General features: G+C 43.0%; 1 protein-coding gene across 1 annotated transcript in view; it reads left to right on the forward strand.

The window, feature by feature from the left end:
- The first annotated feature begins 556 nt into the window (after nt 1-556).
- The window catches only part of MAP1B (microtubule associated protein 1B), a 70,130-nt gene continuing 57,038 nt past the window's right edge, over nt 557-13,648 (forward strand). The window contains exons 1-2 of the mRNA XM_081212466.1: nt 557-1,092; nt 9,797-9,898. Of these exons, the coding sequence (XP_081068592.1) occupies nt 915-1,092; nt 9,797-9,898 (280 nt within the window). The 5' untranslated portion in view covers nt 557-914. The remainder of the gene's footprint in view (nt 1,093-9,796; nt 9,899-13,648) is intronic.

The raw sequence follows: 13,648 nt of genomic DNA on the forward strand, positions 1-13,648 counted from the left end.
CACCCCCCAAAAAAAATATAGTCCGGCCCACCAAAGGTGGCTGACCCCTGATCTAGCATCACCAAAGAGAGAAGGAGAAGAACACACACCTGTAGTCACTTTCTCCACAGTGCAAATGTAATGTCCCTGGGTTACAAAGGAAAACCAAAACAGCCTGGCACCTGGCACATCCAACACCACGTGCCTGACCTTAGGCACCCTCTTCCCCGACCTATTCTCTTCGGGGTCCGCTAAGGAGAAAAGGCTCTCCTGCTGGCTTGGCCTTCCCTTCCCTTGACTTCGGGGCGTGTTGGTCTCCATCGCCTCCGCGCGCGCTCCAAGCCTCCTTGGACACTTCTGAGCAAAGAAATGCACCGGCTCGGGTCGAAAGTGACGGGCAGGTTCACCTTGGGACCCTGGAGCCCGAGGGCTGGGCCTGCCAAGGCCGGGCCTCCTTTGCCCCCCGGTCTACTCGCCCGGGCATTGTTCGCCCACCTCGTCCTTTCTGCTTCCGGAGGCAGCGATGGGAATGATTTGCTGCAGATGACATCAGCTGCCTGGGCTGGATGCTGGCGAAGCAGCAGCAGCAGCAAGCGAGCAAGGCAGCGCGCGTGGCTGTGCCGGGTCCCCTCCTCCTCCTCCTCCGCCGACGCCTCCCTCCTCCTCCTCCTCGCCAGGTCCCAGCCCCGCACTGTCTCGGTATAAAAGCGCCGCCGCCTCCCCGCCCTCCCTCACTCACTCGCCCGGCTGCCTGGAGCGCGGTGGTGCCTCTGGAGCGCGCGGTTTTGTGGCTGTTTTTTTCCCGCCCCTCGCGAGGGAAGGAGGCGCCTCTTTGGAACTAAAAGCCTTTTCGTCCCGCCGCCTCTCCTCTCTCGTCGCCGCTGCCTGAGGGGAGAAAAGGCGAGGAGGAGGAGGAGGAGAGGGGCTTTGCCAGGATGGCGACGGTGGTGCTGGAAGCGGAGACGGAGCCGTCTTGTAGCCTCCCCAACGCGGTGCCCCCCTCGCCCAGCCTGTCGCACCGCTTTCTCGACAGCAAATTCTACCTCCTGGTCGTTATAGGCGAGCTGGTCACCGAGGAGCATCTGAGGAGAGCCATAGGCAATATCGAGCGAGGTAAGGCGGCGCCGCCAGGCACCCCCCCTCCTCCTCCCTCCCTCTCTCTCCCTCAGGAGCCAGGCGAAGAGATACTTCAGCTGCCGCCCTCCGTCTCTCCAGGGGCGGCCAGTCGGGTGGGGTGGGGAGGGAAAGGGCTGGAGAGGCGACCTACAGGTTGCGTGGCGCGAAAAGTCCCGGCTCCCGCAGCGAGAGGGGGTTTCTGCGCCATCGCAGCCCCGGACTGTGCAGCTAACCTTGGCGCAGCCGCCTCCCCGTCGGAGCTGCTGCTCATTGTCGTCCGAGGTTGAAATCGGTGCGGGGTTTCACTGGGCTGACTTCATGGTCCAGACAGAGAGAGGGTCGAGAAAGGGGAAATTGATGCAACCACTCCCTCTCCACCCCCACCCCCCCATGTGTGTGTGTGTGTATTGGGAGGGGGCGAGGATGCTCCTCCGTCTAGAACTGCGGCTCTAGAGTTGGCAGCGATCTCCATCAGCCTCGGTTTCCTACCCAGCCTCTTCTGACTCCGTTTCAGACTCTTCTCGGAGTTGCATTGCGCATGGATTGAAAGAAGCTGCAGCTGGAATCGCGGAAGGGTGTGTTTTCTCCACTGGCTGGCTGCAGTTCTTGGGTGGAGGTGGCGCGCGCGCTGGGGAGGGGGGGGGGCGAGATGGAAGAAATGGCTCCCTTATAATTAATGGCTTTGTTTTTAACCATAGCTGACTTTGACAGCAAACCAACAAAACAACAGCCCTGAAATACAGTCAGAGAAAAGTTGATTCCCCACCACCACCACCGCCTTCTCTGTCGTGGTTGGGGAAGCTTGTACAACATATGCACTCATCAAACAAGAGTCTCTAAATCGGCTCCTGTATTGCAGAACATGTAAGAAGGAGGCATTGCAGGAATCCAGTGGGGATTTCTTTCTTGGGCAGGCGGGTGGGTGTCCAAGGTTGTGTCTCACTTTATAGCGATGCCTTGAGATGCTCATGGCTCTTGAGAATCCTGCAGCAGCAACAGAGTAGGGGGGAGACAGGCTCTTTGATTCCCCTCTCCAAAGATCTGCAATTCTGGCTTTTTGCATTTAGCTGCGCCAATTGGCACAAGGAAGGTGGGAAGGGGATATCACCCCCTCCTCCCATCCTCTGAAAGCAGTTGATCTTGAGTTTGCGCCACTTTTTCCTTCTGTGAGTCATTCCGCCTTCTCGCTCCCAACATTGTCATTAGACACCCTCCCCAACTAGCTGGGCAGAGCAGAGGTCGTTCAGGTCTTTTGCAGAGCCAGCAACAGTCCCTCCTTTGCTTTCTCTTTCTCGCCTCTTGGTGCTGCTGCTGGGGAGTCTGCCCAGAGATACCGGCTTGTGGGCGTGGTGCAGTCCGCAGTGCGGTCCCTATGGCAGCCCATAGCGGACAAAGGGCGTTTACACAGTCAAGGAGAAAAAGAAAAATGCATTAAATAAGCATCGGAAAGTAGACAGGCTTTGCTGGCTGCAAATTGAAGCAAAAAAGATTTGGAGATCTCTTGTGCTGCAAAAGGTGCAGCTCCTGACAAGAGATGCTGCTGCAGCTTCCTTTGTTTCTAACTTTAAGCCATAAGTATCCTGCGGTTTGTTTCAGGAACCTTAGAACAAAACTGAGACTTCAGAAAGATTTTTTCCAAGAAAAACACCAGTAACAATAAAGGACAGAAGCTCTGGTTATAAAATATTGAGCACTTTCCCTGTTACATCTTGTCATTGGTCAACTACAGACGTTGCCCAGCTATAGAACTGTATTGTTAACTTTTATTTTATAAAAGTCACATTGGAATACTAGCCGAAACAAGTGGATTTCTTATAGATGATCTTAAATATAATGCTCTGCATTGTGTCATTCTGGGGGATGCAGTTGTGCACTGCAAATGGGATAAATGATACACAAGTGTTAAAAGGCTGTATTCATAGGTTTCATACAAGTCCTTAGTAATATTAAGTTTTTGAGTAAATGCATTTCTTTTTTTAGTGGGTTTTGGCTTTATCTGGGAGAGAACAAGGGATTTCAGGAATCTGCCATTTTCAAAGAACCCTTAGGCAGTGCCTTGATTACATTCTTGCTATATAGGTGTGGTTCAGCAGATGGAGGGCTCCAGTTGGTTCCTATTGTTGCTTCACTCCCTACAAGTGGTTCGAATCCATAATTTCTTTGTGCATCTTTTCTCAAATCCACATTGTAGCGAAGATGGGACTGCCTGCATTGGTGGCTATTTTGATAAATTGACCTGTTTTATCTGACACTTGCTCAGAATGAAAGTCTTTGTTTTAGACTGCTCTGGTTATTTTCTTTTTAGCCTTATCTGAAGTTTTAGCTTAAGCCTGAACTAGCTGTTACTTACTTAAAGTTATGAATAATTGATATAGTAAATGGATGTGTGTTGTGCTCTCAAGGCATCTAATGCCAACTTGCTCACATTGCCCCAGAAGAAATAAGTTTTCTTCCTGCACCATTTTCCCCTCCCCCACTTGCTTTATTGTTTGGTTGTAGCTCCTTAGAAACAATGCCTACTTTTAAAAAGCTGGATTGAGAGCAATACATGCTATTTTTAGAAATCCAGGGTCTCTCTTATTAATGATTTTATGCTGAACCTGGTTTGGGGAAGGATGCAGATTTTTCTTTTTCTGTGGAGCTTGATTATATAGTTAATGAGTGGACATATTAAGTTCTCACTTGAAATATGCATTCCCAGCAAGGGCCTCAGTATTTCACGTAACTTACCTGTGCTCTCAGTTTTGTGCCTTGGGCTCCACCCTTGAAGATGCTGGGTTAATGAGATTAATGAGACTCACTGCAGAGAAATCTGAGACTTCATGTACTGATGACTTATTAAAGGTTTATCCTGAATGATCCGGAGGATGAAGATTTGGTTTTTGTTCTAAATATTGTCAAGAGGGACTTTGTCCAGCATCATTTAATAATCTCCATAAGCTATTTGTTTTAATTCACTGGCTACCCTTTTTCAATATGTAAAAGACTGACTCTAGGATCTGTACGAAACTCAAGATTTGTGGGTGTGCCCTGGTTGCTAATGGAGGGGGGGGGGTCTGCTGTAAGGCCTTCTACTCTTCTCACAGAAGAAAATAACTTGATCTCAATTGGAATTCCATTGGTCACTCACATTAATAACAGCAGACTATATATATTTTTCCAGATTTCCCCTGTATTAGTGAATTTTGTGTTGTTTCTTTCATGTTTCTGTCAGAACTGCTGAATCATGGAGCTGTATTGAGGATGGCTGGCAATGGATTGTTAATAAGTTACGACGTTTTATTTTCAAGACATAGTCCTGGCTTTGATCCACACAATTCCCAGTTTGCTTCAACGATACTGCATGATAGACAAATGATATATGGCTGGAGTTTATTTTTTAACAGCAGAAGGCAAATCACTCAATTTGGCTACCTAATGCTTTGTGCTGTGATGGCCCATCTTCAAGTGGTCTGATCATGAATGATCATTGCAAGTATGACCCCCACAAGAATATATATATATAGAGAGAGATATATAGATATATTTGTTTAATGCAACATAATAATACAGTATATATATATATATACACACACACATACATATATATATATATATCTCAATTCAATCTTAACCACATGACAAATGATACTGAATGTTGCTCACAATGAAATGCTTGTGATATCTGGAGACCATGAAATATGAACACTGTATTATTATGTTGCATTAAACAAATTCTGAATATACTCTATGGAAGAGCAGTAAAAATCTGCAAGGAAATGAAGGTCAGATTCAAAGCAGAAATCATATCTGTATCTCTACACTAAGCAACTGGGTCAAAACATCCTCTCTTTGATATTTCCCTGTACTGGATTGAACAAAGAACTGTCACAAAGTAATACTATTTCTTTTTGTTACTTTTGAATCTCTGGCTGTATACAATGACACTGAGAATAAATGTCATTGAAAACTATCTGCTTGGTGAAGTTTTTCATCCTCTTGTTGACTTTGATGGGGGCTATATGCATAACTGTAGGATTGCAGCTTTATTCTAACCTTCAAGTGTAAGGCACAGTTTAAAAGGTAAAGGTAAAGGTATCCCTGACCATAAGGTCCAGTCACGGACGACTGGGGTTGCGGTGCTCATCTCGCTTTACTGGCCGAGGGAACCGGCGTACAGCTTCCAGGTCATGTGGCCAGCATGACTAAGCCGCTTCTGGCAAAACCAGAGCAGCGCACGGAAACACCGTTTACCTTCCTGCTGGAGCAGTACCTATTTATCTACTTGCACTTTGACGTGCTTTTGAACTGCTAGGTTGGCAGGAACAGGGACTGAGCAACAGGAGCTCATCCCATCGCGGGGATTTGAACCGCCAACCTTCTGATCGGCAAGCCCTAGGTTCTGTGGTTTAGACCACAGCGCCACCCGCGTCCCCTAAGGCATGGTTTATACATGGCATATTCATCAGCCGCTAAGTATGGAAGAGATAGGTGATATGCATGTGTGATACAGGTCACAGATCAGTAAGCTCAGGCTTCTTGGTCTCTGGGATGGAGAGTATGATTATTGCTTTCAGTGCAAGAAATCCTAGGCTCTGTTCCTGGACATATCCTGGGCACCACACCTTGCAGGGATTTTTTCTTTCTTTAGGGGAAGGATTGTAGTTTGGTGGTACAGCAGATGTTTTGTGAACAAATGTCCTATGTCTAATCTGTAGCATCTCTAGTTGAAATTGGGTAAGTGAGCACGCAGACAGTTCTGGGTTAGAAGGACAAATAGTTTGACCTAGTATTATCTATATTCCTATTGCAGGCTCAGTCTTCCTTTCTCCTTATACTTTTCAGTGGAGACAGTTTTGCATTTGGTTGAGGAAGATGTTATGAGTCAGTTCAAAGTGTGAATCTGCCTTTCCCCCCCTTTTGGACTCTGACACTAGTGGTCATTACTGAATCTTGGAAGTTTCCACAAGGAACAGGGATGAAGGTCCATTCTAATTTAAATGATGTAGGCTTTTCAGCAAAAATTGAATTCAGAAACTCCAGTGCCCTAAATGGTTGGGAACATGATTTAGCTTATATGACTGACACATTTAGTAAACCTATCCAACAAAAATACAGCAGATTAATTTTTCATCCTATATAAATCTCATAAGTTTTTGCAATAGCCAGATAGTGATTCATCAGGGATTATCAGCAAATTTCATTAAGTATTTCTTTCCATCTAAAACACATCTGTTAAGTATTTCAGTATGCCTCAAAGTTTGTTTAACCATTGTATGTAACACTTATGGAGAGTTCTAGAACATATAAATGCACTTAAAATATATATGCATTTATATCTGGCATTTTTAATCTGTTTGACAAGCTGATTGTTTTAAAATTAGATAAGGACTGTGTGAAAATTGTCTAAGACATCCTCCCCCCCTTTTTTGCCAAGATCATGTGCAACAGAAGGATCAAGCAACTGTAAATGTCATTGGTGGTACAGAATCACCATTGGAGTGACTCTATTTTACTGCACATAAAATAACCACTACTCCCAAAAACCGTATTAAGAGGAAAACTAGACTTTCTTTCTTTTTTTTGCCTAGTGAGATTTTGTTGCTATTGCAAGCATTTTGAATGTAAGCTAGAAAATGCTGGAATTTAAAACTGCTCTCACATAACTTTTAAAAGCTTTATATGATTAGCTAGGTCCCTTGAAATGATGTCTCCTTAGCCGCATCATAGTACGGTACATTTTTTAAATATAAACTAGCATTTAATTCCAACTAGCAGTATTCACCCATTCTAATATTACTGTGCTGTAAAGCTCCCCTATTTTTAGAAAACCATTCCATGGTTTCAAGCTCCATATATGAGGGATGATAAACTTGTGGTCCTCCAGATGCTGTTGAACCCAAACTCCCACCAACCCATCTGGCATAGCCAGTGGTTGTGTTTTATGGGAGTTGTACTCCACCAATATCTGTAGGTTCACAGGATCCCCATTCCCATATTAAATGCTTCTTATGCACATGTTTACACAAGTATATAAGCACAATCTTCTAGATTCTACTGCTTTTTTTTTAACATCAGACAAAAAATTTAACCATTTAGAGTTTCTTTAACTTTCTTCTATACTTTGGTTTTGTTTTGACTTCCTCCCTCTGAAAACAGGCAAGTGACCTTTTGAAATATGACATAGCAACTAGTTTGGACTTGCTTTTCAAGACATCTCTGCTTATTCTGCCATGTAGAACTACTGCTTGCAGGCTTTTTTAAATATATAGTTACAATCCTAAAACTGTCTTTGATTATTATGTGCATTTAACATTTAGTATTTGTGTCTTGTAGAGCCCTGTATCACAGGGAAGCCTTTCCCAAGCAAACAGTAAAATTCTGTTCTTTTTCTTTTTTAAAGTGCACTTTGGTTTAAAAGTTTTAGTGCAGCACATTAATCTGGGGGTGAGTGAACATCTACATCAGGAGTAAGAGGGAAATAAAGATCTAAATTGGGATCTACTGCCCCTTTGGATCCTGCCGCCTCACCTCATAGGTGGATTTAGGTGAGCATGACCTGTTTGGTCATACTGGGTGTGTTGCCATAGGGGCACCACAACTGTTATGTAGAATGGAAGGTGAGAGATGGTTTGGGGCACCGAATTTTGGTATTGCACAGGGTGCCACTGAAATTCGAAACCCCAAGGTCTGCGACTGCTCACCTGACCTCCTGGATGGGCTGGTCCGGATGGTATGTACAGGAGAGATTGGAGTCCTACAAAGGGGAACGTGAGCGATTTCTTCACTAGAAAAAGAGGGCCTCATACATACAGGCCTCAAACAAAGACTAGCATCCACTGATGTGATTGCCTGCATAAAGAAAGTTGTTAGGCTTTGGGCTTGTCACAAGTTGCCACAGAGTCTGGATCTGAGATGGAAATGAGGGCTAAAGCCAGAAAACATGGATGGAGGGCTAGGGATGAGGTACCAGATCAGAGGCAGGGATGAGAGTTTTAGTCGCACACAGGATGGAAGTCAAATTCACCTTACTTCACTTCATCAAATATAATGATGGAGTGGAGCAAGGTGAAGCAGTGCAGGCTGAGGCAAAGCAAATGCAAAGGATGGAAAAGCAGGTGTGCTACCCAATGGAATGACTTAAGACTGCCTAATAATAATAATATAATTTATTTATACCCCGCCCATCTGGCTGGGTTTCCCCAGCCACTCTGGGCGGCTTCCAGCAGAATATTAAAATACAATAATCTATTAAACATTAAAAGCTTCCCTAAACAAGACTGCCAAACCAGCCTAGAAGGAGCTGTCAGGCTGTGGCGCTAGTTGACAGTGTTCAGGCTACTACTTACAGCCCTATGGTGCCTGGTCTTGTCTGTCTGTCTGCCTGCCTGCCCATCTGTCTGTCTGATAGTACTGGTGCAGGAGATAGGCTGGTTGCCAGAGGGGGCCCATTCAAAACACTCCCTGTCCACCAACCCCAGGCACTTTTGCTTGGGAATCAAATAGCTAGCTAGCTGAAGGCCCTCTTCCAAGCACAAACTATGTAACCCAATAATCCCATTTATTATGGAAAGCCCAGAACAAAAGGGTAGATTGGCACACTGGTGTACTTGCTATTACTGCTACTATTTATAGCGCTATGGTTCATGCTTTTCTTTGTAAACTGCAGTGTGGTTAACAAGAGCTTGACAAGGTTGCTGTTGTGAGAAGAAATGAAAAATAATGTTCCTTCTTGTGATAGGAATTTGGATTTTGAGTCATATGGGTAATAAATGAAAGTGTGAAAGACACCAACTAAATGTGGCCTATTCAAAATTAGTCGCCCCTTTTTGAGTTTTAGCCACACTTTCATATATGGCTAAAGACTAATAAATGAATTTCACTCTTCCATTGTATTTATACATAAAGAAGTGGGCAATGTAATTCAAATTAGTGATTGTGAGGAAAGAAATGTGGTCTCAGCTGACCCAAGAATAACAGATTTGTCCATTGTATTGTATCTGTAAGCAGTATTTTTCAATGAGGGAAGTTTTGTATTTTGTATGTTACATCTTATTTAAGCTGCATAAGCAAAGTTTCAGGTGCATAAGCAAAACTAATTTACTGAATTTACTGAAAATAAAATGTTACAAAAAAAAGTTACTAGGAAGAAGTTACAAGAATTTTATGCATGCAGAATGAGTAAAAACAAAAACAAAAAACCATTCCAAATTAACTATGTTGTAAACAGATTTGAAAATATTATCAGTTGTCACCCCGTAATCCTGCTACATAATAACCAAACTAGTAACAGGTCTAAAAGTTGTGTTTACAAGGCCTTGAGCAGAAATTCATCCAACAACTACTGTACTGTATTCAGAAGAACTAGAAAATGCTCAGCATGGTGATGGATAGAATCATAGAATCATAGAATCATAGAATCATAGAATCATAGAATCATAGAGTTGGAAGAGACCACAAGGGCCATCGAGTCCAACCCCCTGCCAAGCAGGAAACACCATCAGAGCACTCCTGACATATGGTTGTCGAGCCTCTGCTCTCATTTTCCAGGATGGGGTCCTGGAAAATGAGAGCAGATAATTTATTTATTTTTAATCACCATGTGGCTTTTAAGAGCATAGAGTATTCAGACAGGGCACAGATTTTATTAAAAGAAAATTCAGAAACACGCAATCTGTTTGTATCCAATAATTACATGTATTTTATTTATCTTGGTTTTTAGGGATCCGGTCATGGGACACAAACCTCATTGAATGCAACTTGGATCAAGAACTTAAGCTTTTTGTGTCTCGCCATTCGGCTCGATTCTCTCCAGATGTGCGGGGTAGGTTTTATTTTTCTGTCTTTACCCATAAACAGCATAGAAGAATGTAAAAAACCTTACTGGCATAATGGAGCATGATTTCAGTTTAATTCATTAAACTATTATTTCCCCCTATGGCAAAACAAGCCTTTTGGATAATGTGTGTTCATGTAGATAGAATTATTTGTGGCTCTTCTGTTAAAAATAACACCACACAGTGGATATAAACATGGGGTCACAGCCATAGTCTGTAATTCAAACATGCTTGCAAGGAAGTAAGTCTCATTGAACTCCGGGGGATTTAATTCCCTGGAAATATTCCTAGTTGGGCAAAAAGCCTTGTAAACAGCTATGCTGTGTATCCTATTTTGCACATGGGTTCTGTTTCTGGACAAACATTTTTGCAGAGTTCTACATTTTCCTCATATACTCCCTTTTGTGCAATAAAATAATAGCGCAAAGAAAGCCCCACTGAATTGAATGGTGCTTACTCTCAGGTAACTGGGGTTAGCACTTTTGCCTAAACTGTAACTCTGCATATCAATTACATTTAAAATAATTGTAACTCTGCCATAGTAGTTACATTTAAAATAATTGGTCAGAGTGCTTAAGTGGTTATAGATTGACATGGAAATTTGAATAAGCAAATAGTACTTAATGGCCATCCATGGCATTAGTATTTTTTTTGCTGCTGCATCATGTTAGGCTTATGGTCTCCTAGATCCTTTCCACATGTACTATTGGCAAGCCAGGTGTCCTCCATCTTATATTTGTGCACCTGGTTCTTCCTGCCCAAGTGTAGAACCTTACCTTTGTCCCTATTGAAATTCATTTTGTTAGTTAGGACCCTGATATAAATATAAATTAAACACATTCTGGGTTAGAGAGAGAGACGGAGACGGAGACCGAGAGTTCAGTCTCAGACTGGCTCTTCTGCAAGCTTGTGTGTTCGCATGCCTTTCCTGACCCAGTTCCCTTCATAAGACGCATGTAAGGAGGGAAAGTGTTGTGTTAAGTGACTAACACTTGCCTGGGTTGTCTGTATGCTCAAGTTTATAAATAACATGCTAGCAAGTCTTCACTCACACTCAGGATAAAATTTAGTAACTCTTAAGTCTACCCACGGAGCTTAGTGAACCTGCCCGTAAGCTGAAGTGACCTTCTGAAAGGTCTTGCCAAAATGTTTAGGAATCTCACTCCCTTGTTGGAAAGTGTCGGGGTGTTTATCAAGCTGAACTTGCTTGTTTTGGTCTAGTCCAGGCATGGCCAAACTTGGCCCTCCAGATGTTTTGGGACTACAACTCCCATCATCCCTAGCTAACAGGACCAGTGGTCAGGGATGATGGGGATTGTAGTTCCAAAACATCTGGAGGGCCAGGTTTGGCCATGCCTGGACTCTAGTCCCACTTAGTTAGGGGTAGAGCAATCATAACCCCTGATACACATTGCTGAAAAGGAATTATTGGGGTGCTGGCTTCATTGCTGCAGTTGTCCCTGCTGCACCTGCTTAAAGTGTGGTGATGCTACTGCTGACAGCATCAGTCCCTGCAGCAGCTGTCATAAGACCTCAAAAGCAGATATTTTAGGGCAGGGTGGTGGTGTGCTATAGTGTTGGCTCTGTTTGATTCAAAGCTGGTTCATACCTGAGGGGGAGATGAATCCAGGCCTCGGTGCTAGTCTGCAGCTGGCAGGGCAAAAATCAAAGCTTGATCCTATCAATGGAGGAGCCTGCTGCTCCATTCTACCCCAGCCTTGGATTAGGACTGTTCTCCTAGTCACAAGGAATTAGCCCCAATGTACACATGCAGCAGAATTAGGCAGTAGAAATGGGCTGCATTGCTTCAGGCAGGGGTCTTCCCTTTCAAAATAATCTTCAGATTTATTTTAGATATACTTCCTGCTGTGTAGACTTTCTACTTGCAGGGGATTTCTTTAATGTAGGGAAGCAGTGTGAGTCTGCTCCTGAAGTCTGAAGAGGTAGAGTCAGTTCTACCATCTTAGTCTGTTGTATGCATAGACTTCAGCCTTACTCTTAGAGGAGACCTGTTCAGGTAAGGATAAACACAGAATACTTGGGTAGGAGGAAAAACAGCCTCTCCGTAACTGTAGAACTTGAACAAAAACTTATTTTCTTATAAAAAATAAGTAGCAATATAGGCAAGCTTATAATGAGCTACTTCTTGGATCCTGTAGAATGCCAGGACTGGCTATCACCAATGACATTCTGATTATTTTTGTGTGTCTTGCACTTCATAGTATTTTGGCCTGGCCTGGATCACACTGCTGTTTGTTTTCTTTTGCTGTAATTTCATTCATTTTCTTTCAGCATTGCATCAGATTTTGTAGCAGAAACTATAACTGGCGATTGCATTCCCCCCCCTGAAATTCAGAAAAAAGAAATGGCTCTGGGTTGTGTTTTTTTGGCTTCTACAAAACAGTGAAACAAATATGTGGATGTAGTCTTCTAAATGGCCATGTTCCACAAGTTCAAAAGTATGTTTACAGTATTGTACACTACTGTATGCAGATTGTGCTGAGTGTATGAGCCAATTTCATATTTGTTTGAAGATACATCTTTTTTAATGTAGTGAGAGAGGATAGGTGAGATTTTATTCCTAAAGTATTTAACATAAAATCTGATTTAATAATACTCTGATGTAAATGTTTTAAACACTGGTGCAGCTTAGCTACTTGTGGCACTATTGCAGTGCTGTTCTAATCCTGACTTGATGATGTTTTGTGAATCTGCATTCCTCTTTGCGTATTATCTGCACACCTCTTGCCACCCTCGGCTCCTTTGGGAGGAAGAGCGGGATATAAATTCAACTCAGTAATTTTTTTTTTAAAAAAATGCATCCTAAGGATATATATGGTGACAACGCCAAATTTAGGATTAGGTTTTAAGAAACACCACGTGGTTGATTCAAAGCTATGTGCCTTTCTGCACAGTGGGAAGCTAATGTACAAAGGGTTTGTCTCCTTTCAGATTCCATGTTAGTTGTAAAGCGCAAATAGTAGAATTGGGAAGTACCTTCAGATGTGGAGCTCAGTGTATACTTCTAAGGATCCAGGTGTGTGCATTGAAGCCACCGGATTGGATGTGAAATTGGAGAAATCACTGCAGCAAATGTCTCACTTTGATCAGAGGCTGTTAAGACTCTTAACGTGGCCAGTGTGTTTGATAGCTTCATTCAAGAACTAAAATAATGCAAATCCTCCTTTTCAAATGAATAAAGCAGGATTATATTATCTTTTGAATGGAAAGATTTGGTGTACTCTAGGAAATATTTTCCAGGAACAATATTTTTGGTCTAGACTTGTACGCTTAATCTGTCATTGTGTCGGATTACAGTTTAATTGCATGTGACTAATTCATCACCACCTTTATGGCGTGCAGTTGTGGATATGTTTCATGAACTGCAGTATTTGAACAAAATGCTGGAAAGCAATGTTCCAGGCATGGAAAGCAATCTGTCTTAAACCTGAAACACCTAAGAATTTATTTATCTTTTTAAAAACAAGGTTCATTTTCAAGACACTAAAAATTACCATTATAGGATGCATCTGTGTTTATCCTAGCTGCATAGTTAGAAATGCAGTCTGCCTTGTACATTTGCCCATTTCATTGTCTCTGTGGGCCTTTGTTCTTCCATTCCTTACAATGCCAAGCCAAGGATGCTTCTGTGACTGTAGTCACAATAGGCAGTGAAACCTTGTAAGATGGAGGCACCTAAGCCTCATGATACACAAAGTAGAGTTTCACTTCATGAG

The sequence above is a fragment of the Podarcis bocagei genome (assembly GCF_964188305.1).
Source record: "Podarcis bocagei genome assembly, chromosome: 11".
Classification (NCBI taxonomy): domain Eukaryota; kingdom Metazoa; phylum Chordata; class Lepidosauria; order Squamata; family Lacertidae; genus Podarcis; species Podarcis bocagei.